Source organism: Aspergillus neoniger, assembly GCF_003184625.1.
Source record: "Aspergillus neoniger CBS 115656 unplaced genomic scaffold BO87scaffold_10, whole genome shotgun sequence".
NCBI classification, from domain to species: Eukaryota; Fungi; Ascomycota; class Eurotiomycetes; order Eurotiales; family Aspergillaceae; genus Aspergillus; species Aspergillus neoniger.
The window spans coordinates 701277-724059 of record NW_020291138.1 but is presented as its reverse complement, the minus strand read 5'-3'; the positions used below and the strand labels follow the sequence as shown (position 1 = coordinate 724059).

Below are 22783 nucleotides of genomic sequence, written 5' to 3'. Positions count from 1 at the left end.
GATGTCACCGGGACACATTCCAACCCCATCAATTCATCTCCCAGACTACAAATATCTTGTAACAAGGAACATAAACTTGTGATGTATATTGGTGTTGGTATATTTGTATATTTGTAGATTCCGACTAGACTAATTGATGTATTTTCCCAGATCAATCAATCAATCATCATGACCAGACCATCCTGTAACCAGACATTATAGATCCTCAACCCTATTCATCATAAACCCAACAAAAAAACCAAACTGTAAACAGTCATCAAGAACCAGCCCATCAAATCCATATCAATATGATACATAAACTAAAACGCAAATATTTCCAGTATCTTGCCCTCATTCCGCCCTTCATCATCTATACTGTAGTAACCCCATTTCATGACCTCAAGTCATTTATTAACTTCCAACCCCCCTTTTCCACCAATTCCACCATAGACGCATTTAAGCAACACCATATTCCTCCGTGACAGTAATGGTGAACTTCGGTGTCGGCGAGGTAACATTGGTCTCACCATAAGCATAGAATTCCATGTCGCCGGGCAGAGTCCAGGCATGCTCGACTCGGATGTTCCATTCCGGGTAGGTAGCGGGTTGGATGCGGGACTGGACCTGAGGGTTGCCACCACAGGCAGTCAGGGCAGTGTTGTTGGAGTTACCAGTGCAGGTGGCGTTGAAGCCGGGGGTGTTGGCCGTGGCGACGCCGTAGATGTTGAAGCTGTAGGTGCAGGCGGCCGGGGAGCAGCCGGTGGTGAAGTTCGAGACGTGCCAGGTTAGGGCTGGGCTGTCGGCACGGCGGAGAGGAGAGGCCGAGGCTGTGAGGCCGAGGGTGGTGAGAGCAACGGGGAGGTAGTTGAAGAGCTGCATGTTGATAGAGTATATTTCCTTTGTTTGTGTGATGAAGGTAATAATATGTTTTGATGTAGAGTATCCGAGTGGCGAATGGAGGATGTGTATGTATGTATGTCTACCGTTGGAGGGTGGAACGATAGTTGGTAATTGAGATAGTAGATAAGAGGGAGGAAATTAAGTATTATCAATAGGTGATATGAAGGATACAATACTTTTGTATAAAAAGGGAGGAAAGTAGATAGTAGATAGATAGTAGATCGTAGTGAGAAAGAGGGAAGGACAGAGGCGAATAGTTATAATAAGCCGGGGATGATGTGCAGGTGGCGAGGGGAACCAGAAACAAGCGCAACTCCGAACTGCTTCTAATTTCGAACCCAACAGAGAGTAAGAGAGAGAGAGAGAGAGAGGAGTGAGAGAGTAAGAAGAAGTGGAGCTGCGGGTGAAACGAACCAGCATTGGCCCAACTGCGATGATCCCTTGAACTAAAAAAGGATCGGTGTGTGTTGGTGTGTCTCTTGTTCTCCATATGATTATCCTTTTTGACCAAAAAAAGTTATGAAGAGGTTAACTAGGTTTGTCGTGGATATGCATGGTTACACGAGGAAGATTAGAAAAGAAAAGCTGTCTGTGCTGGCTGATGATCAAAAAGAACTTCTACGATGGAATCAATTGACAACTCATGCATACATCCATTCCCTTACATCCCAAACTACTGTACTGTTAGTTCCTAGGGTCCATGCAAGTCGATCCCAATCTCATGCAGCCCGGATAAGAATAGAAACCCTCCCAGGCTCCCACAGTACAACAGCAAACAAACCAGGAACCAACAGTTAATCTAGTTCAGGAGTAACCTGAACCTTCCCTCGGCGATATTCCACACAAAACAAATTAAACCTCAAATTTCTCCGACAAGTGGGACAAAAAACAACCATGCCGGTTTTTTCTCTCCAGTTCAAACCGCTGGTCAGGGCTGAAAATCCGGGCATTGAAATCTAACGGCGGTTTGAGGTTCCTGGTATGGTTCCATTATGTTGCGCCCGCGTGTCGCAGATGGGGGTTCCTAGTGCACACTAACCAAGAACTAAAAATCTAAACTATACATAGAGCAGGGGTAGACTAGTACGCAGTATCTAAGTTTTGCGGGTTGATTCTTATCCCCCGTCTCTGCTGGCTGCATGATGGTTCCTGTGGCTTGAATCCTTCCTGGCCTCGGCTGCTGCTTGTCCCTCCCCCCACCCACCCCGTTTCTTTTTCTCCGAATGTTCCGGGCAGAAACAGTGCATGTTTGTGGTGATTTAATTACTACATAGTGGCACGAGGATCAGTCTGACAAGTAATCACGGACAAGTGTTTCTCCTGACAGGTAGCTCAATTGATGCCTGTCAGCTTGTGTCTTGTGAAATTAAATACATCGCTTAGGTTGTTGGCATAGGGGCCAAGAATCTACACTAGATACAGTAATAGTATACACGAAGGGAGGATACACACCACCCCCTTTCCAGCTGCCCATTTCTATCCCTCAGCTCAATTGTTACTCTTCGCATCGAGCTGGTCCTCAGGAATAAGCCCCCCTGGCTCATAGTCCAACCAGCCTTCCTCTTCTTGCCCCTGTGCGATGGCTGCTAGTCGTCTCTTTCGCTTGCGTCTCTCCTTGGCTGCGGCCCGTCGGAGTTTATGCAACGCCTGCCGTTCCACCTCTGCCTGGGTCGGTGTCTGTCCCGAGCGATGAAACGACTCCTCCTTCCCGTCCGCCTCCTCTTCCTGCTGCTCCGTCGAATCCGGCGGCTCGTGAGTATTACTGATCTCGTCCACCAGACATCCCACCGATCCATCCTGGATCTGCGGATGATGCCTGAGGCGCGACGCGAATGGGTCTTCTGATGGAGAACAGAGCTCCCGGATGGCAGCTCGTGTCTCCTCGCCGGGGCGGATCCCCCGTCCCAGCAGATCTTGCAGGTACATGTACCCGGACTCGAAATTGCCTGCTTCCAGACACATGACGATGAGATGCTCGAATGTTCCTTGGTCCGGGATCACGCCGAGAGATGCCATCTCTTTCGCGATGAACATGCCCGCCTCGGTATTGCGCGCCCGTCGACACATTCCCAGGAGAATGTTGTAGACAGTAACGTCGGCCTTGTCTGGACAGAGCGCATATAGTCCTTTGTAGAACGCAATTCCCTCGTACACCACCGACGGGTTATCGAGGGCTTCGTGTTCGCACATCTCCAACACCACTTTGGCGCAACCAAGCGGGACTGTCAGTTTGGTGGCCTTCAATTGCTTGAGCATCGTCCATGCGCCACGGGGGACCGTTCTACTCTGCAGCAGATGCGTAAGAATAGCACGCGTGGAGCGGGTTTCTACCGCAATGTCCGCCATGTGCATCTTACACAGCACCTCAAATGCAGAATACAAAGACCCCGACACAGCATGGGCCTCCACTATTTTCTCGTAGTCATCCAACCGAGGCTGCACATTGACCTCGACGAGGAAGCGGATCACCGATGCCGCCAGCTCGGTATCTCCAGCGCGCGCCGCCACACTGAGAACATTGCTGCACAGCGGATAACCAGGATGAAGATATCTCAGCTCCACCATCTGTCTCCAGATGTACCGAGTAGTATCGTAGTGTAGAGCAGCGCTCGCCACCTCCAGCACGTACAACCACAACTCCGAGCTCATGTCCATGCCCTGGCTCGTCCGTGAACGCATCAACCGGACCACCTCGTCAAACTCTCCAAAATCGCAAAGGTAATATATAAGTAGGCTATGCAGCCAACTCTCAACGACTATACCCTTCCTCTCCATCTGCTCGACATGATCCAACGCCAGCTCGAACTGGTGCTCCCGAATCAACCCAGCGACCACAAAGTGCCATCCGGCGGGGCTCAACGGAAGCCATCGGTCTCGAAGCGTGCGCACAATCTCCTGACGAAGGAGGTAATCCGGATGAACCGCAAGGACCTGAGAGTAAAAGCGAGCACGTCAGCAAGTGCCTCATTCTCAGACTCGAAGATCATACCTGTAGCGCTGCATGAAGTGTCCCCGAATCAGCCGGTATCCCATTCTCCTCCATCTCCTTTAGCAATGCGCGAACAGCCTGTGGCGACCCACGTTCGGGATCCGAATTGGCGAGAATCAACCCCCGGTAATGTCGCATTTCCGGGCGGACATGGCGGTCCCGGATTAGAACACGCAGGATTTGCGTTGCGCTTAGAACTCTCGGATATCGAGCTACTCGCTCCTGTAGTCTATTCTCTAAACGTTGCGAAGGTAGGTGTTTGAAATACTTGGGTACGCCGGGTGGCGGCTTGGTCAATCGCTCCATTGGCGATAAAAGGTCCCCTGGGCGTACATTGTCTTGCGCGCCTGCATCGTCAGGATCGAAGGGTTGTTGATCGGAGGGTGATGAAGAATTCGTAGTATTGTGGCTGTTGTCTTCGACAATTTCAATGGTTGCGTCCGTCGGTCGTGGGGTAAGGTTTGTGAGGCATCTTCGTGGAGAATCCGAGATTGAGCTTCGTAGAGCGGTTATGCGATTATGTTTAGGGATGCGTCTTCCTGTTGTAAAGGAAGGTGTGGCTCGATTTAAGGTTGCAGCGTTAAACGACGGACAAAGGCAATACCACAGTCCATCGAGTACCAGGGTCGTTCGCGGCATCTCGAGCCCTTGCAATGACGGAAGATTCTCTACAACTTGGTCGGTCTCCGAAAGAAGCTCTATATCTGCACGTGACCGTGACGCTATGCATGCAAAGTTACAGAGACGAAGCCCACGGACAAGGCTCAACGAATTTTGACTTTTCGAATAATCCGTACACTACAATTATATTGGAAGAAAGAAGGGCGCCTAGGTGGCATGTTTTCCCATTGACAAATACAACCAGATACGCCAAGGCCATGCTCGACTAACCCGTCAAAACGGACAATTCCTAGCGAACTCAATCCCTACTAAACCTTGCCCCCCGGGGTATCGCTCATAATCTCTCTCATTCTTTCGTAGATAGAAAACCAATAACACTTCAAGCGTCTCTGCCACCACGGCCGCGGCCACGTCCACGACCCCGGCCTCCACCACGACCTCGGTCACCCCGACCACCCTCACGCGGCCCGCGGTTGCGATTTTGCGATTGGTTCGCCTGTTGCTCCTTCACCATCTCTATGATTTCTTCGGGGATTCGCAGGTATTTGATCTATAAGCGATTAGGGGAAGGAACAGAGGGGCGACATTGGATACGGTTCAGGGTGGACGCAGAAATGCAACTCACATTGTTTCCTCTGACGTAGACTTCCGGTAGCCGGAAGAAGCGATCACCTTCGGGGCTCGTCTGAACAACTTCCTTAAGTATCAGGTTCATCCAGTTGTCGCAATTGGCAAGGTGTCCGTTAAGGGTTTCGCCGTTCTTGAGTTCCACGAGCATGGGGTGGCCTTGCGCGGCCGTCAGGAGACCGAGAGGTAACTGTTCATCGGAGAATCAGTAACCGTAGCAGATTTAATGGATCATCTTGGGCTGAGGTGTAATTACCATCTTGCGATCTAGTGATCAATATGGTCGGATCGACGTTGTGGGCGGATCGAAACACAGATGGAATCAACTCCGTGAGAGGTGATAAGCGAAGGATAAAAGTACTCTTATAGAGTCGCCGTAATCTCGCAACGGAAAGAGGAAGTTCAAAGAGAAATAGAAGCCTTCTTGACGACGTCAGAGTCAATATGAATCCAAGAAAGCTCCCCGCGAGCTTCCCAGCAGCGGTGCTCGCAACGACGGAGAGTGCCGGATAAACATGACGCCGAGATCCGCCTGGCGCTGCTGCTTATCTGGATTGGCACCAGTAAGAGCAAAGTAACGTGCCCTACTTTAGAGTTGTGACTGTGGTTAGTGTCTGGCTATAATACTCACTAATTAATGAGACAGGGTTCTTTAGTAAACTCCGTCTGTCTCCGGTCTTGGGAGAGGAGGCCCGAGGGCCAAGGATGTCCATTCATTTAACTCTGTCCTAAAGCCCGTATGACTCTCACTCTCTGTCCTAGGTAGTTTGCTCATGAATACAACATCGTTTGTATCTATTTACCGGTCTGTTACTATATGACCACTGTCTTACTCTCTACAACCCACCCCAACTGCACCAACTACATGAATCTATAATACCCTCCATCCCATGTCTCCCTTCTCACGTCCATGTAGCACCTCCCACACAACCACCACCATGCAATGGCTACTAACAAAGTTAACACTAATATGTCTCACCACTACCAAGTTCACCCGCCTGGCAGCCGGTGCACCCATTCCTCTACCATCACCATCACCCACTACAATCTCAACAGCAGCCAGTTAGTCCCCCACTCACTACTATCCATATCCCACATTCTAAACAACCCTTATAGACACCCACATCATGAAGAACACCAACAACGACAACCCCAATCACAATGACCACATCCACTCCCTCCTCAAATTTCAGTGGCTCGCCTCCCTCCTGAAAAAGCTCTCGGCTCTCACTCTCCGCGACTACTTCATCAACCTCAGCGTCCTCATCTGCATTATTGCGCTCTTCGCCCTGGCATACCGAATCGGCAGCAACACAATGCGCTGCCAGCGATGCCGAGTGGACCGGGCCGCTCAGCGCGAGGAACGGAAAGCTCGGAGGGCGTATAAAGCCGCTGCGAGGAGGCATCGATGGAAGCAATGGTGGGAAGGGAAGACTTCTTACTATCAGTATCAGTGCCAGGATCAGGGGTTCGGCTATGATGATGGGGCGGTTGTGATGGGGTCTGTTCGTGTGCGGGAAAGGGATGTGGAGATGGGAAGGTTGTCTGATGATGAGGGTGAGGGTGTGTTTGCTGTGGCGGATGCTCCTCTTCCTGTTACTATGCAGGCGGAGATACATGGTTTCAGACAGGCGTTGGAGTATGTGGGAGAATTGGTGAGGGAAAGTGCACCGCCGCGGGCTAAGGTGGCAGTGGATCAGGAAGTGGGTGGTTATGATGTGGATGTGGGTGTGAATGGGAAGGGTGGAAGTGGAGAGGAGTCGGATACGGAGGCATCGTCAACGGTCGGGTTGGCGACGGTTACTTTGTCGACGGGGACGAGTAGCTTGAAGAGTGTGGATTGTAAGTCGTTGTCGGGGACAATAGATACCCTGGATAGTATGGGGTCGCCGCCGCCCAGCTATCATTCATGAGGGACTATGGTTTCATGTGTAATAATACTAATCGTGGAGCATGGGAGTTCAGGATATGGTTATGGATCATGGCAAAAGGGTGGTTTTGGTATTTCATAATGTTTAATATTACAATGAAATGGTGGGTGAACGGCATGCATATAGAAACATTAGACGCATCGCTCACACCTTTGTCCGCTTGGCTGCTTCTTCGTTCTCGGCTTCATCTTCTTCATCTTCCACCGTGAGCTTCCGCTTTACCCGCTGATCTCTGCTGCTTGCCTCGCCCAGGACAGCGGTTGACTCTGGGGTAGCAAGCACACCAGACTCCTCTTCTTTGGCCTTCAGTGCTTCCTCGCGGGCGTTGAAGGCCTTGAGAAGAGCATCATAGCCCTCCTCGACGTTCGTCACGGTCTCCTCCAGCTTCTCGACGCGTTCGCTCGAGTCCAGTTGGATGAGTAGATCCCGATGGCGCTTGTAGAGACGTTGCTTAGTGAGCATGCGCCACCAGTAGTATCGGCGGTCGTTGGGATCCTCGGCATTGTGCTTCTTGATTAGTAGTCGGGACATATTGGCTCCCCCGGCTAGACGATTCTTGGCAGGTATTTGCCCCAGAAGATACATCTCCATGATATGAGCAAATTGAGTGGACGCAATCTTGAATTTTGAACGGATGTCATGCAACAACTTCGCAGGGATCAGTGCCGACGTTGGGACGCGCCGAGGGCGCTGCTTCTTGGGGAGCTCTCCATAAGGGTTAGGATTGATGTCTACCTTGTGCCCGAGGAACTCCGGCAACAAGATGTGATAGTCGGCAGTGTCGCGGAGGGCATCGAAAGCCTCGTTTGGGTCTTCGACAGTCAACTCCGTGATTGTTGGGTCCTTGAAGCATGCGGCGTGAATGGTGGTGTAGAGATGAGTCCCATGTCCCGAGCCTTGGTGAGGAGGCAGAACCAAGAATTGAGCGATTCGCAGCCGAGCCGGCAGCTGAGCAGGTCTGATCTCGGGTGCTGGGAATGGATCGTTCACGACGGTGCGATCCTGTGTAGTGTCTCGCTGGTAAAACCACCAGCGATAAGTGGTCGCATATCCGACAATGGAATACTGGGAGGCTGTTGGCGTGGGCGGTTTCACTTTCTCATAGCTTCAACTTCGTTAGCTAGGGGGAAACATAGGACGGGATGATAGCATACACAAAGTAGACTGTCCATCTCTCAAGTGTCCATTCAGGATCATCCGTGACCAAGGGTGTACCGGCTTCGATGAACAGCGATACAAAAATTTGCGCGCGGTCCAGTAGTCGTCGAACTTGAGGATCAGCGAGAGAGCCGGCCCAAATTTCGTAATTTCTGTCTCGAGTGACATAGCTGTGAACAAGCTTGCCAGGTGGTACGAAGTCCTTTGCATCTTCGTCCTCCTGGACAGCCTTTTCATAGTCGGGAAGTAAACCGAAGGCCTCTGCAATTATGCGCCCGAGTTAGTTAAAGTGGCACACAGATCACCCTTATCTGAAATAGACAGCGGCCAACCTTCAGGAACCCATGGTTTCAATGTTTTCAGCAGGTCGACAGCGGCAATATCGCCAACGGGCTTGAACTTCTCATCGTAAGAGATATTGATATTCGGGCAAAGGTCATGGGCTGCAAACCGCAAGCGGATGATCAACCCCTTGTAGCCGAATATTTGCTCCTCGTCGCCGAAGATGGGATATGTGAACTGAGGGTGAAAGCTGGAAATCGTTTTGACTTTCGTCTCGCCGGGTTGGACGATGGTCAGATGGACGGCGTCGTTGGCGTCGCAAGTCCCTAAATGAGGCCAATTCAGTCAGCCGACTCGCAACATGGAATATGAGGACAATGGAGTGCGAAAGGGTGATAATTACAGTCGCCTTCACTCATTGTGCCCGTTGCCGAATAGATAGCCAGCTACTATAGTGGAAATTTGGGTTCGAGATGATTGAGTGAGAGAGCGCAGGAGCTTTAATTGATTGCCTGGAAGATGGCGCGTGTTGCTCTTTCGAATCTCGCGTTGCGCGGAGCTAGCTAGCTATAACCGTTTTCGGTTTAGCGCCGGTAGGAATCCTCCGCAGTCTGTAAGTCAAGAAATAGTGTGTAGAAGAGAGGATACACATGAAAGAGCTCTGCATGTATTTTTGACTTTCCAAAAAGATCTTACCAAGGGTGTGTCGAGACACTTTATTTTCACCATCAGAATCATCTGCACAGTAGTTGTGCCGGCCTCCTGTGAATGGCTGCGACAGAGTACCTTCAAACTGGCAACCTCATATGACGTCGACGTAGAGACTAACCTACTAACCTCGCATACATGTATCTCCAAGAACTAATTGAAATTGGATTCATTTGAGCACGAAGTCAAGACTCTGTACTCTAAGATGTAGAGTATCGGTGGTCCGAAAATCAGGTGCGGTGCCTCGGCTCCAGGTCCCCGACCCAATACTAGACGACTCATTGATTTGCTAGTAGTAGTAGTAGTTCTTAAGAACTACAATGGCGGGGCAAGTTATCTCTGGCACCCCGCAATTGAGGGCCACTGCTGCTCCGTTAAAGATAAACCCCAGACTGTCATACAACTTGCCCAGTTGATACCATTAGCTCTCTACACAACCATCTAAACGCAAATCCACGGCTCCAACAAGGTCATTCATATCCTTGGCACTACCAACATGTCAGTGTACAGCTCACAGCGGATAGCCTTGATCGGTCTGGGAACCATCGGCATATCCATGGCAGCGCTTCATCTCTTCCGTGAGAGCAACATAGTTGATGTCTTCGATACCAGACCGGATTTCGAGGAATATATCCATAAGACGCTACCGATCTACATGAGCGAGCTGCCATCAACAAATACCGACTCTAGGTCAAGTCCTGAATCTCAACCATCAACGTCATTGCTCGCGTCTCTTGTATCTTCTGGCCGTCTGCGAATTCACTCGACCTTAGAAAGCGCATGCGCGTCGGCGACCATTGTCCAGGAGCAAGGACCGGAACATGTTGACTGGAAACAAACTACCTGGGCCCGGATCGAAGCAGTAGCCCCGTCTTCTGCGCATTTCTGGACAAGTACTTCTGGAATTGCTGCTTCTATCCAGCAAGCCAAGATGCAGGACAAATCTCGCTTGCTTGTTGTGCATCCGTTCAACCCGCCGAATATAATGCCTCTTCTCGAAATCGTACCGGCACCAGAAACTTCCGCTGAGCGGGTGGAATTTGCTCGTGAATACTTCTCTCTACCTGGGTCGAGACATAGGCCCGTGGTCATTCGAAAAGAGATTCCAGGGTTTGTGGGCAATCGGTTAGCCTTCGCCCTACTACGGGAAGCTTGCTATCTGGTTCAGGAAGATGTCGTAGATGCAAAGGACCTGGACACGATACTGATGGCTAGTTTGGGACCAAGATGGGCTGGAAACGGTGTATTTGAGAGCTATCAGTATGGCGGGGGAGAAGGTGGCATAGGTTCTTTCTTGAACAAGCTTGGTAGCACTATGCAAACCATCTGGGATGGGCAGGGGAGAATCAACGTGGAGGGCGACGCAAGAACGGAGTGGAAGGAAAAGGTCATTGCGCAAGTGAACGAAGCCTATGGAACGGTGTCTGCGGAACAAATCCAGATAAAGGAAGCACGACTGAAGGATATCATTGGGATCCAACTGAAGGATTACAGCCGCCATGGACCAGAAGTATGAGGAGAACAGTCATTATAACCCTTCCGGAAGTGATGCCCGCGGAAGCTTGGATATTGCGGCCTGTAAAAACTCCCAGACGGCTGGCTGATTACAATTGTTCACCGATTTTTGAGAGCCGTCAGGATGTACATCATCGGTGTATTGAGCATATCCACAATATTTTTTCATGTTTTTGCTTCATACATCGAATGTAGAAGAAGAAGATGAAGCCGAAGAGATAATAATAAACCATCCCTGGGGCGGCAGTGGGTCTCCCGTGCCTCCGACTGGGGCGTGCCTTTCCCACTGCGGCAAATCGCAATCAATCCATAATCAGGGCCGTCCACCTCCGCCACGTTTTCAGTTCTTCTGCCTCCTACCGCCTTGGAACACCTGCTTTCCGCCCGCTCTCCATCGTCTCCCCTGTCTCACTTGCTTCTCCGGGCCTATTTTCGTCCTCCAGCTCGCTTGTTCGCTTTTCTATTTAGACGCCATCACCGCTGCCGCGGGATCAGGGGTATATCGAGAATCTTGGTCTTGGAATTGGCAACATGAGTGAAACCTTCTAGAGCACGGACGAAGCTCTGGAACAAGAGGCCGATCATGGAGGGACTCTTCACTTTGCTCGCATTGAGCATTGTGATGGCCATTACGTGAGTCGACTACCCCTTGGAACTTGTCGCCTGCTCGGTGCGAACTGTCAATGCTAATTTGCTTTTCCCCGGTGCGTCACATAGATCATTTGTCGTGGGATCACTACCGCTCGCCTTCACACTTTCTCCTTCTCAGCTGAGATTGATATCCTCCCTTGGTATGGGAGTTCTGGTTGGGACATCTTTGATCGTTATTATTCCGGAGGGAGTCGAAACCCTATACAGCGCAAACTCCCTTAGCAGTCGAAAAGAACTTAGCAGCCGATCGACGACAGCCGTCACTTGGCAACACCAGGCTGTACCTGTGACCAATTTCCCGAGGACATTGGAAGAACCAGATTCCTCGGATGTCAAATTTACGCCTCGATCGGTGCTATCCGATCTGCCATCCGCACCTGTCACGGTACCTACAACCCATTCTACACTAGATCAAAGGCCCAGAATTATGGGACGCAAGGACGAACCATCGGACGATCACACAGGCGAGGATCACGATGAAGATAACTCGCCCCACGCTTGGATAGGAATTGCACTCATTAGTGGCTTTATACTGATGTACCTCATCGACAAACTGCCCGTTTTCGCGTCATCCTCCAAACAGGAGCGAATTCCCTATCACATTTCTCTGGATAATCTGGGTTCCGGCCTGCGGCGTAATTCGTCGCCGTCACGCGAGGGGGGTTTGCTTGATGCCGGTAATATCCCCAGGAGAAGCCACAGCTTTGCAACGACAACTGGACTTGTGATTCATGCTGCCGCTGATGGAATTGCTTTGGGTGCATCTAGCTCTGACACTGGGCTGAGCTTCATCATCTTCCTGGCCATCATGGTTCACAAAGCCCCCGCATCGTTTGGCCTCACCTCAGTGCTACTGAAGCAGGGCCTTTCCAGTCGTACCGCTAGAGCGCATTTATTGATTTTCAGTTTGGCTGCTCCTGTAGGTGCTCTCATGACATTTTTGTTTGTGCAGATCATGGGCTCGGGGTCAGGAGGTGATGACGTTGGGAACCGCTGGCGAACCGGAGTTCTTCTCTTGTTCTCTGCTGGCACATTCCTGTAAGTTCTTTCATACCTAACTTCTACGGTACATGGTGATACTGATGTTTCTAGATACGTTGCTATGCACACGATGCAGGAAAACAGCCCGAACTCATCGTCACGTGAGTCTCAGGTCAACGGATACGGCGACCATAGAGAGGCACCGTCAGCATCGGACAAGTCTATGAGGGACCTGATTGCTTCTGTTGTTGGCATGGTTCTTCCACTGTTCCTGCAGATTGGCCATGCCCACTAGATACTATCAAAATCCTTTTCTGGATTCACACCATGTCTCTTTCTCCTTCTCTTACTTTTAGCTCTCCTGGGTCAGTGAGCTACACGTCGTTTTTAAAAAATACGGACGCTTCGTGTTTGTAGACACTGTGGAGGTTGTCTTGTGTAATAGATTTTGACAGTTGTTACTGGGCGGATTCCCAGTCTTGGGGAACCGCGGCGATTTGTGTTATATTCCCTGCGGGGTTATGTCTTTCTTGTTGTATTGTCCTTGAGTCAGCGCCGCCACACGTCATGGCCACGATTTTGAAGCATTTGCACGGTGCGGTTGAACCCTTTACTTTGATCATAATTGCATGTGTCCTTTTCTTTATGTTTTGATTTCTTTCCATTTTTTCCTCCCTCGCGATCACTTTGACGTAGACTTGGCTTAGATGTGGTTGGTATAACGGTGCGCCGACAAGTCGGAGAATTACCTCTTCCCCACATTGGGGCAGTGATGAAACTATTCGGCAAGACTGAATCATTAGTAGCTTTTCCTGGAGGCTCCTGCATGGACCCATGGTTGTACGACGCATGCCCGTTCTTCCACTCCCGCCTTGGGACCAGTATATCTTCTACGACTTGCAGTGGAACCGAAAAGTTAGACCGAAGCACCAGACATTATGCTAGGGTGCCTTGCTTTTGAAACCGTCCCGCTGTGGTAGACAACGTACTAATCTTCCTTGGTCTTGAGATGGGTGAGTCTCCACGTCAACTTCACGTCGTCTAGTTAGCAGTTTGTGACGACAGTGGTATTGATCCTTGTAGGTATCAGAGAAACTATAGTGTGGAACAGGCACTCTGGTCCTATTTGCTGGTCTCTTAGCTGAGCTCGTCTCTCCGGCCATCATCCACCTATCCAGTCTAGGGGAGAGTATGGCGTGGGAGATGTGTAAGAGCTACAGTAGATAGACGTAGACAGGACGGACCAGAGCGGCTCGAGAGTTCGGATGGGGCAATATTTGGTCGTGGAGACGGTCTTCGAGCAATGACGCCCTGTCTCCACTGGGGACGTAGCGGAGGTTAACTTATAACCAACTATCATCTACTTAACCAACAGTTGGTGCTCGTTGTATCCCAAACCTCCCTACCATTGCCGCCGTCAGGATAGTCGGTACCGACCACGAGCAGCGCCCCTGGCGCCAGGACAGTAGCACTACTAGTAGTCAGGACTAGTTCATCGTAACTTTACTAAAGTACTTTATTCTGGGAGCTGACTAATCTGGATTAGTACCAACGGGGAGTTATGGGTGGATATCCAGCGATACCGCTGCACGAATCAGGGGCAGAGAAGAAGCGCCATCGGCTTTGCTTGGCGGGTAATCTGGGCTGGTTTGGAGAGTTTCCGGGGGAAGAAGAAGAGGAAGGCTGCACCTGACCCGTCACGACATCGCATGATCCAGACTTTGTCTTTCCTTCGTCGCTTCTTCTCCGCCTGCTTCTGGATGGCGTCGGGAAGGCCGCACTCAGTCCTGATTAGTAGTTCTGATCTTACCGCCCTCCTCCGTCCGCTGTACCGAAGTACCATAGTTACTTACCAGTACTCTGTACGGGACCTACCAATCCGTCGTCTCTCCTCTCATCATCTTTCTCTTTTCCCCCCCCCCCCCAATCGGCCTCCTTCCAAACACCCCCCCCCTTTATCCAGTGTGACCTTCACCTCCAACTTACTCTCTAACTTTTTTTTTGCCGTTTCTTCTTCGTCTTCCCTCTTTTCCTTCTTCAGCCATTTTTGGTATCTATAAAACTTCTGACCCGACCACCCACACTCCCATTCTCTTCTTCCCTTTCCACCCCCCTATTCCCTTGTCTACCGCCAACCTTTCGTCTTTCCTGCCCTGGCGGAGATCGTCCACATCCGTCTTATCTCTCGCTCTTCCCCTCCGCCTTCGTTTTCTCTTTTGGATTAAAGCAACCCCAGTCTCTCGTTTTGTGTGCTACGCCTTCTCCGTTTATGAACGAGAAAGGGTCGCAAGGGGTTTGCGTAGGGATATCTCGTTCACCGTGTGAAAGGCTAGTCGGGTGGAATACGCAATCCCCTGGATGACACAACCACTCCTCACCGCGGCAGTCCACAAGCACTCAACCATCCAGTAGATACCGGGATGAGTCCGCGCAGCGTACCTGAGCAGCTGGCGACTGCGCCATCAAAGTCATCTGCAGCCAGAGATTCGGTCGCCTCACTTTCCAGTGCTCATTCTAGATCGCTCTCTTCGTCCACCAAGACTGGTACTCCCATTCCCCCCAACTTGCTTCCCTCAGCGCCTGCGTCACCTCCCACGCCTGCTCCCAGTCCGACTCCTCATCAAAGACCTCCCACCTGGCAGACACCCGACGAGGAAGACGATGCCTTTTTGCTGAACGCTCGGATACATTTCTCTTCTCTCTCCAACGCTCGGAAGCAAAAGTTCTTGGAAGGCATATTGGGGCTGTGCGATAGCCAGCATCTCAGCTTTGTCTCTAGCTATGTTAGCCCCCGGTTGAGAAAAGATCCGTTTCAGGTATTCCCAAATGAACTATGTCTGAGGGTGAGTTGGTTACCTCTTCCGGTGCGGATGTCCTCACCGCTCGAACAAGGCTGACATCTGTCCCGCTTGGCTTCACTAGGTCCTATCATTCATCGATGACCCGAAAACATTGGCAAGATCATCCCAAGTATCGAAGCGCTGGCGGGAACTGCTGAATGATGATATTACGTGGAAAAACCTATGCGAAAAGCACTCGTATGCATCCCGGAGGCTGTCGGAGGATGATCGGGACTTCGTCGACCCTTTCCATGGTCAGCCTTTGCATGCTGTGTCCAGTACTCAGTCCTTGAGCGGGTTGCAAAGGAGGCCCCATGTGTCTACTCTCCAGCCTCGAGAGGGTCTGCCCGACGTTTCGTCGCGCTCTTTGTCGGGAGACTGGCTCTCCCTGTCGGGATACCCGTCACGCAAGAGACGGGTCCGACCATTGTCCTACAGATCGCATTTCAAGCAAAAGTACATGGTGGAATCTGCCTGGAACAAGGGTGGGCGCTGTACCCAGCGACACATCACACCCGACCAGGGTGTGGTCACAAGCCTGCATTTAACCCCCAAGTATATTGTGGTCGCGCTAGACAATGCCAAGATTCATGTATACGATACCAATGGGGATAACCAAAGAACTCTTCAAGGCCATGTGATGGGCGTATGGGCGATGGTTCCCTGGGATGACATTCTTGTGAGTGGTGGGTGCGACCGAGAAGTGAGGGTCTGGAACATGGCGACCGGGTAAGCAAACTATGACGGCCTGCAGTCGGAGGTCACTACTGACGAACAAATCAAATTACAGTGCCTGTCTCTACCTCTTACGTGGCCATACGTCAACCGTGCGTTGCCTCAAAATGTCCGACAAGAACACGGCGATCTCGGGATCACGGGATACAACGCTGCGGATATGGGATCTCGCCTCGGGTACCTGCAAGAACGTTCTGGTTGGGCATCAAGCTAGTGTCCGCTGCCTGGCCATTCATGGAGATCTTGTAGTCTCGGGAAGCTATGATACTACGGCACGCATCTGGAGCATTTCTGAGGGACGATGCTTACGAACGCTCTCGGGCCACTTCAGCCAAATCTATGCTATCGCGTTTGATGGCAGACGCATCGCCACCGGCAGTTTGGATACCAGCGTGCGGATCTGGGATCCGCACTCGGGCCAGTGCCATGCTATCCTCCAGGGCCATACCTCCCTAGTAGGGCAGCTACAAATGCGGGGAGATACCTTGGTCACCGGTGGTTCTGATGGATCTGTTCGGGTCTGGTCGTTGACCAAGATGGCTCCCATTCACCGACTTGCGGCTCATGATAACAGCGTTACCAGCTTGCAGTTTGACAGTTCCAGAATTGTCAGTGGTGGTAGTGACGGTCGTGTCAAGGTGTGGAGTTTGCAGACCGGTCAACTACTCAGAGAACTGTCGACACCGGCAGAGGCTGTTTGGCGAGTTGCCTTTGAGGAAGAGAAAGCTGTGATCATGGCTAGCAGAGCAGGCCGCACAGTGATGGAGGTAAGTAACATTCGCTCATTTCTCCCTTGTCTCCTACATCTTATCACAGACTAACCGGGAATGAATGTGTTCTAGGTCTGGACTTTCTCACCACCACCCGAAGAAGATGGCGACGATGCTGTGATAGTGGAGAGTGCTTCCAGTACGCCGGGTCTGCACCCCACGAGTAACGACAGCCGACATAGGGAGCGCTATTCGGACCCCCCGCCTAGTGTGCCGCTCAATAGTGACGATGACCAGACCATGGTGGATGCCCCCGCCTCCTGACTAGGGATTCCACCTTCGCAATGACTAGCACGTCCTTCTTTCCTGCTTTATGAATCCAAGCGTTACCGTCTATATACCTATTGTTTTAGCGCCTGATTTCAACGACCCGGCTGGTCCAACCTGAGTGTCGCTAGGCAAACGAGGCGCGGTCAGCGTTGCCAGGTCATCGAACATCAGCATTCGCATTCTGGGTGTTTGGTCTAAACGGATCTCTTTTCTTTCAATTTTCCGGTCTTGTTGTCGAAATTTTCATGGGAAACGTGGAGTGGAGTTACAAAATGGCAAAGGGTGGGCTACTTGATGCGTTGTACCTGCAGGAGTCTCAGGGGAACCGTGATTGGCTCATGATATGTTTACCTCTACTTTTGGTTTTTCGAGGGTTAGATGATACCCGCCTCGGGAGATGATGTATTTACCATTTACAGACGATTTGGTGTTTCTACTGTTGGTCCTACAAAGCGAAGACATTGAGCTTACCTTTCACCACGACTACACCCCAGCGTGCCTTGTCTCCCTTGGTGGGCATTTTCTGGTTGTTCAGATAGTCAGTTGTTAGAAGTATCCCGAAAGGGTTCCGAGACGAGAGGAATAGAGACTATAATAGATCACTACGTATGCTTTGACTAAACGAACGGGGTTGATCAAATGTGGTAATGCTGTGGGGTGGTAATTATAGTATATAGTATTTGTAGTTGGGGTTGTTTCTCGTTGATAATGGAGATCACCTGACTGGCCCCTCGAAATGGCAAGACCCCGTATTCTACGGTTCTTTGTGTCGATCCTTCAAGGCACCAGCTGCGACGATGCCATCAAGCATTTGATATATTCGCTTGACAAAGCACTTAAAAAATTGTCCTCATCTATGTCGCTTCCACTGCATATTCTATCCCGCAGCTGGGCCCCTATCAAGTAGACGAAGATGGTGTACGGCGGGAAGCCAAGTACAGGGTGCCATTTGTGTCGCAAACGGAAAATCAAGGTAGGACAGATCTGCAGCCTTGACATGTCATGGCACATCATGCCCCTTGCATAACAATTTACCCCAATGAGTATGCCGTTCATCTGTATGACCCCACGCTAAGCTGCCTCCCAGTGCGATGAAGGCCGTCCGGGGTGCCGAAATTGCGGCATACATGGCAAGCCATGTCCGGGCTACCGATCGGATGGGATCTTCCGGAATGAAACGTACAAAGTGCAGCAACTGATCCATGGCAAGGCCATTGTCTACTCTTCCTCGTCAAGTAAACAGCAGCCCAGCAACCATGATGTATCAAGCGGCGGCAAGGATCTGCAAGTGGCGACATTGCCCGCTTATCAGATCAGCGATTCAACATGGGAAGAAAGAGCAATTTGCTATTTCTTCGATCAGTTTACCATCGTGGAATGCAATGCAGTCGGCGGCATGGGACATCTGGGGTTCCTTCCGTCGCTGTATGCAGATTGTCGAGATCAGGATCATGGTAACCCCGCATCATTGTCTTTACGATTAGCTGTCGATGCAACGGCCCTGATGGCCCTCAGTAATAGGGTCAATGTGCCTGGGATTGTGACTCAGGCGAGATATCGCTTTGGGTTGGCGCTGCGACGTCTGCAGGAGGCGTTGGATTTGCCGCTTGAGGCGGCGAAAGATGAGACTTTTGCGACGTTGGTTATTCTGTCTCTGTTTGAGGATATCTCGGGAGATCGCCATGGGCTTACTAGTGCGCATACGGTGGGATTTGAGGCGCTTACGAGACTGAGGGGAGAGAGTCAGCTGGGTCATGCGGCGGGACTAGATATGTTCAAGTATGCGTATGTTCGTATGGTAAGTCAATTAGGATGCCTCTGTTTAATGGATGTGTGAATGCTAACGCATAATCCAGCAAATCGAATTCCTTCTGCTGAAGGGGAAACCCAGTCTGGACTCCGATCGACTAGTTGAGCGTCTCGACGGCGCAGATCCGCTACAATCCCTTATGATAATTGCGTCCAAGGTCAGAAAGCTGATTTCAGAGCCAACATCTGCTTCAGATTCCTTGCAATCTGCGGGGATCACGAAGCTAGCGTCATGGATCGACTCCTGCAGACGCTTGGATTCAGAACTGTACCAATGGACCCAAACCTTATCGGACATCTGGCTACCCCTCGAGACCCGATCACACACGGGCGAGAATGTACTCACGTACCGAGAGATGATTGCTGCGGTTATTTGGGCCCATTACCGTGTCCTTCGAATCTTCATCCACAGTGTGATGGCAGATCTCTTCCGAACACTGGTCTCTCTGGTTGATTCCCCCGGTATTCAGCATGAAGCGTCTCAGCATGAGGCAGATGGCCTACGGCTAAGCCTCGAGATGGTCTCTGATTCTTGTCGGAGTGTACCATTCTGCTTTGGGGAGATTGATATGTTCGGAAACCCGATGCCACCGTCTGAGCAGGGGATGTCTCGGGTTCGAGCCTTTTATCTCTACACTATGCTATGGCCTCTGTGGTTTCTTCTGTCGTGTGGACTTGCTACGCCCGAACAGACGCAGATGATCCGAGGCGTGATGGCCCGGACGGGCTCGGAAGCTGGCATCAAGCTGGCTACTGTGTTGGCGAGTTATGATGGGCGGGATGTCATGTCGAGCATGCCTCAATTGTACTCTTTGGAACGGCCGGTGAGGGAGGTGTCCGTCATGTAAGTAGGGAGAGTTGGACTCATGCACATGGTATATCCCTCGGGGCTCATGGGGCTGGACAAACTATACCTGTAAATTAATATGTATATTATTGCTACTAGTAATTACTCAACTACTGCTTCCTAAACTGACCGCAATCAATTAATGTTGGCTTGGGCCTGTTATAAGCCACCGGCCGATCTCTGCAACGTAAGTCTTACCATTGTCATCATTCATGACTCGGAATAACACTATCTGATACAGCTGGATAAAATTCGTCCTTTGCCCCAGCTGCTCTATTCATGTAGTCTCCCTTCAAATCTTTAGTGGAAACAGTCAGTCTCAAACACACGTTCTTATCACCTGTCCTGGTAGCTGCAACTAGTTAGCGATACCCAAATTACCGATATCCCCTTCCCTAGCATAAATCAGTGCCTCTCGACCAACCAAACACTCGCCGGTCTGTAAATGCTTCTTGGGTGTGCCAGGGTATCAGTGCATACGTATGCTGCGCTTGGTGACGTTATTAATTTGCCATACCTTGATCAATGTACAATAGGAGCTTCTAGGCCGGCCTGTAGCATCCGTTACATGGGGGTCAGCATTGAAGAATTTATCACTCTGCAGGAGTAATTTGCTGCAGCCATTTCCTCTGACAATCCGATTTGCTCTGGAGATTAATTCCTTTCCTTCACTCACCAACCAGGTAAGTAACGTGCTCCGTAGATTCTCTCTGATAAGCCTGGCTGCTTCTGCAGATGATCACATATGCATTTAAGTTCACCATTCTACCTGATCTTCTCTGCAATGCTAGGCAGAGGTGCCCAATCACCGACTCATCGAGTAATTGCTCAGCAATAAAGTGCATGAGACATATATTTCAGTGTTTCTCATTTATGAGGTATAAAGAAACATGCAGTAGGAGCGCTTGGAAGTGAGGCAGCCATTGAGCATCAGTGGTAATTAGTAGCTAGGGCCTACTATGTAGTAGGTGCTGAAGTATACATGTGGGGTTGAAAGGGCATAGCTACTGCATCCCCTACCTACTAACTACTAATTACTGCATGTCAGGGTAGTGATAGGTATATTGCTTTTGAGCCCACCACTATGCATCTGCAATGTTGTTGCTGCTACTAATTCGTCAAGCTATAGCTTGTATGTCATGGACATTATGACTCCGGGAAAAATAGACACTACTACATACGGAACTCTAGTTCGATTACTTGCTAAAACGCGAATAGAATGATCTACTGAGGCCGTGATTTGGGCTGGCTGCCGTCATTCTATCTGTATACGCTTTTGTATGCGGAGATCAGATGATCCTGCAACATGCTGTGCAACGGGTACAGTGGTAGCTGAGGCCTTCTGCTCATTATTGCCATCTGTGGGTAGTATTCACCTTCTACAAGAATCTGCGGGGTACTTTGGCTCCGTGCATATGCAGCTTCAAGAACGAATCAGCCCGACCTCCTCAGCAAGCCAGGCATGTTGATCACAGAGGTGTCCATGCATTTTCCTAGTAGTACTGCTTCAGGTGAAGACAAGTTGATAGGGCTGGGTGCGCGGAGAGAAGTGAAGCTACTCCATGTGCTCCGTGCTGGAGCAAACGGATCTAATTCTAAGCAAATGAAGAAGAAGAAGAAGAAAACGAAGTCAAAGCAGATGGTAGTTCATTTTGTTGTTTTTAGTAGGATGCTTGTAGAATGCTTTCTAAATACATATGGTAGGAGAAAAGAGAGGAGGCACCTATCCGCTACCCGATTCGGTAGGCACGTTGCACCATGCAAGGTTGTCATGACTGGTCCGCAGTAAAGAATGCAGTACTAGGTCTATGACGTCGCCTGCCTTTGATCATTGAATGCTATATAAATTACAACCTATCGCCCACATATCCGAGTATGGTACTAAGACACTTTGCCTTGATCTCTTACAAGTTAACAAGCTACCCCAGTCCCACCCCAGATTCATAGAACGGAGCGCACCAGCCTCACTTACGGCCCAACATGGTTAAAATGACATGCACTATCACCACTACGCTCGACAAGGACGTTTTTGCGCTGGTTGTCTACAGCCAAGATGAAAATTATAAATGGCCAATAAAGCTGTCCCAACTTGTCAAGGATGAATGGGTGTTTAGAAACGATTACAGATCAGACGTCATTTCTCAGTCACTAGCCTGTGGTTGGTTCCATGACCCTGGAAGCGAAAAGCATGAGAAGTTGGTCAGAATCTCGAAGATAACTTATGAATTACTGAGGGGTGTAAATACTGATGGAATGATGAACTGAGTATGCTTAGATTGTGTGCCTTACGGGGTTGACTGAATTAAGAATTGGTGTCACCGAAGATTCTCAGTGGGAAACACGACCCTATACGGATGAAGTCCAGAAAGCAATCTGTGAGATAGGTACAGGCGGACCCTATGTCTCATATATCACTCCTTGCACCACTGCAAACCATAATAGTGATGTTGCCCTTGAATACATTGACTGGCAATAGGCATTCTGTGTCCGAAAGTATGTAGATTGTTGTGACCAGTCGCTCTCTGCCGTTTCGTTATTATTTGCTGATATTTACATAGTTATTTTGTAAATCAGAACTTATATGAGCTTCATAGAAAGTCTAATGACTCCGACTGGGAGATTAAGCTCATCGACGAAGTGGAGTCGGGCAAGACGGCTTCGTGCATAAACACGGAAGGCATCGATGTCTACTTTATCGAAGCCGAAACCGGAATCGGTTGGTCTTATCATAAGGCATATGATGGAGAGGAATATACAAGTATGTCCTTCGGTTCTCTCTGCAACTTCACTAGAGACCTTGAATGTCACCCAGTGGGCTCAAGTTAACTGGATCCTTGTAGAAAAGCCATTGGGACAGCCGGGCGACTTTGCGAAAGTCACTGAACTGTGTGCTGTCAGTCGTTGGTTTGGTGAGCCTCGCCTGTTCGGACTCTCCGATGGATATTTGAAAGAATTTCAATACAACGAATCTCGAACGCACATCGTCGGCACTCCTATCACAACAGCCCGCAGTGGACTTTCCTCGCTGTCTGCGACAATTGAACAAGATCGCCATAACAGTCCTGAAACAATCAGATTAACTTATTTTCCGGACGATCAAGACATCATGGGAACATATGTTTGGACCCAAGCAGAGGGATGGAAACCTGGGCCCCAGATTGTCTGAGACG

General features: G+C 50.2%; 10 protein-coding genes across 10 annotated transcripts; 6 read left to right on the top strand and 4 right to left on the bottom strand.

Annotated features, from left to right (window-relative positions):
- Positions 1 to 94: 94 nt before the first annotated feature.
- BO87DRAFT_375155 (uncharacterized protein) lies at positions 95 to 1233 on the bottom strand. The gene has a single exon (XM_025622963.1). The coding sequence runs from the start codon at positions 856 to 858 to the stop codon at positions 436 to 438; it is 423 nt and encodes a 140-aa protein (XP_025481621.1). The 5' UTR covers positions 859 to 1233; the 3' UTR covers positions 95 to 435.
- A 1006-nt stretch (positions 1234 to 2239) lies between these two features.
- BO87DRAFT_414684 (pentatricopeptide repeat protein) lies at positions 2240 to 4511 on the bottom strand. The gene is made up of 2 exons (XM_025626644.1): positions 3869 to 4511; positions 2240 to 3810 (listed from the first exon to the last, which is right to left on the bottom strand). Exons 1-2 carry the CDS (start codon positions 4505 to 4507, stop codon positions 2368 to 2370), a joined length of 2082 nt encoding a protein of 693 aa, XP_025481620.1. The 5' UTR covers positions 4508 to 4511; the 3' UTR covers positions 2240 to 2367.
- Positions 4512 to 4700: 189 nt separating this feature from the next.
- BO87DRAFT_457712 (U6 snRNA-associated Sm-like protein LSm4) lies at positions 4701 to 5604 on the bottom strand. The gene is made up of 3 exons (XM_025628824.1): positions 5373 to 5604; positions 5115 to 5306; positions 4701 to 5039 (listed from the first exon to the last, which is right to left on the bottom strand). The coding sequence occupies exons 1-3, from the start codon at positions 5373 to 5375 to the stop codon at positions 4869 to 4871; spliced, it is 366 nt and encodes a 121-aa protein (XP_025481619.1). The 5' UTR covers positions 5376 to 5604; the 3' UTR covers positions 4701 to 4868.
- Positions 5605 to 6054: 450 nt separating this feature from the next.
- Positions 6055 to 7471, top strand: BO87DRAFT_433165 (uncharacterized protein; the record flags this gene model as incomplete). The annotated part of the gene is made up of 2 exons (XM_025627647.1): positions 6055 to 6178; positions 6233 to 7471. 2 exons carry the CDS (start codon positions 6055 to 6057, stop codon positions 7027 to 7029), a joined length of 921 nt encoding a protein of 306 aa, XP_025481618.1. The 3' UTR covers positions 7030 to 7471.
- Positions 7104 to 9012, bottom strand: hat1 (histone acetyltransferase catalytic subunit HAT1). Its single transcript, XM_025625942.1, has 4 exons — positions 8891 to 9012; positions 8538 to 8813; positions 8202 to 8466; positions 7104 to 8152 (listed from the first exon to the last, which is right to left on the bottom strand). The coding sequence occupies exons 1-4, from the start codon at positions 8904 to 8906 to the stop codon at positions 7192 to 7194; spliced, it is 1518 nt and encodes a 505-aa protein (XP_025481617.1). The 5' UTR covers positions 8907 to 9012; the 3' UTR covers positions 7104 to 7191.
- A 547-nt stretch (positions 9013 to 9559) lies between these two features.
- BO87DRAFT_375150 (3-hydroxyacyl-CoA dehyrogenase) lies at positions 9560 to 10829 on the top strand. Its single transcript, XM_025622962.1, has one exon. It carries the CDS (start codon positions 9692 to 9694, stop codon positions 10709 to 10711), a length of 1020 nt encoding a protein of 339 aa, XP_025481616.1. The 5' UTR covers positions 9560 to 9691; the 3' UTR covers positions 10712 to 10829.
- A 218-nt stretch (positions 10830 to 11047) lies between these two features.
- On the top strand, positions 11048 to 13056 carry BO87DRAFT_414680 (Mn(2+) transporter ATX2). The gene is made up of 3 exons (XM_025626643.1): positions 11048 to 11343; positions 11428 to 12399; positions 12454 to 13056. Exons 1-3 carry the CDS (start codon positions 11294 to 11296, stop codon positions 12635 to 12637), a joined length of 1206 nt encoding a protein of 401 aa, XP_025481615.1. The 5' UTR covers positions 11048 to 11293; the 3' UTR covers positions 12638 to 13056.
- Positions 13057 to 14582: 1526 nt separating this feature from the next.
- Positions 14583 to 17077, top strand: BO87DRAFT_17709 (F-box/WD repeat-containing protein). Its single transcript, XM_025618379.1, has 4 exons — positions 14583 to 15185; positions 15265 to 15911; positions 15973 to 16684; positions 16760 to 17077. Exons 1-4 carry the CDS (start codon positions 14763 to 14765, stop codon positions 16949 to 16951), a joined length of 1974 nt encoding a protein of 657 aa, XP_025481614.1. The 5' UTR covers positions 14583 to 14762; the 3' UTR covers positions 16952 to 17077.
- Positions 17078 to 17745: 668 nt separating this feature from the next.
- Positions 17746 to 19705, top strand: BO87DRAFT_405559 (putative C6 transcription factor). The gene is made up of 3 exons (XM_025625941.1): positions 17746 to 17930; positions 18045 to 18755; positions 18814 to 19705. Exons 1-3 carry the CDS (start codon positions 17871 to 17873, stop codon positions 19612 to 19614), a joined length of 1572 nt encoding a protein of 523 aa, XP_025481613.1. The 5' UTR covers positions 17746 to 17870; the 3' UTR covers positions 19615 to 19705.
- Positions 19706 to 21593: 1888 nt separating this feature from the next.
- On the top strand, positions 21594 to 22779 carry BO87DRAFT_385203 (uncharacterized protein; the record flags this gene model as incomplete). The annotated part of the gene is made up of 4 exons (XM_025624711.1): positions 21594 to 21812; positions 22090 to 22106; positions 22208 to 22371; positions 22454 to 22779. The coding sequence occupies 4 exons, from the start codon at positions 21594 to 21596 to the stop codon at positions 22777 to 22779; spliced, it is 726 nt and encodes a 241-aa protein (XP_025481612.1).
- Between the last annotated feature and the right edge of the window lie 4 nt (positions 22780 to 22783).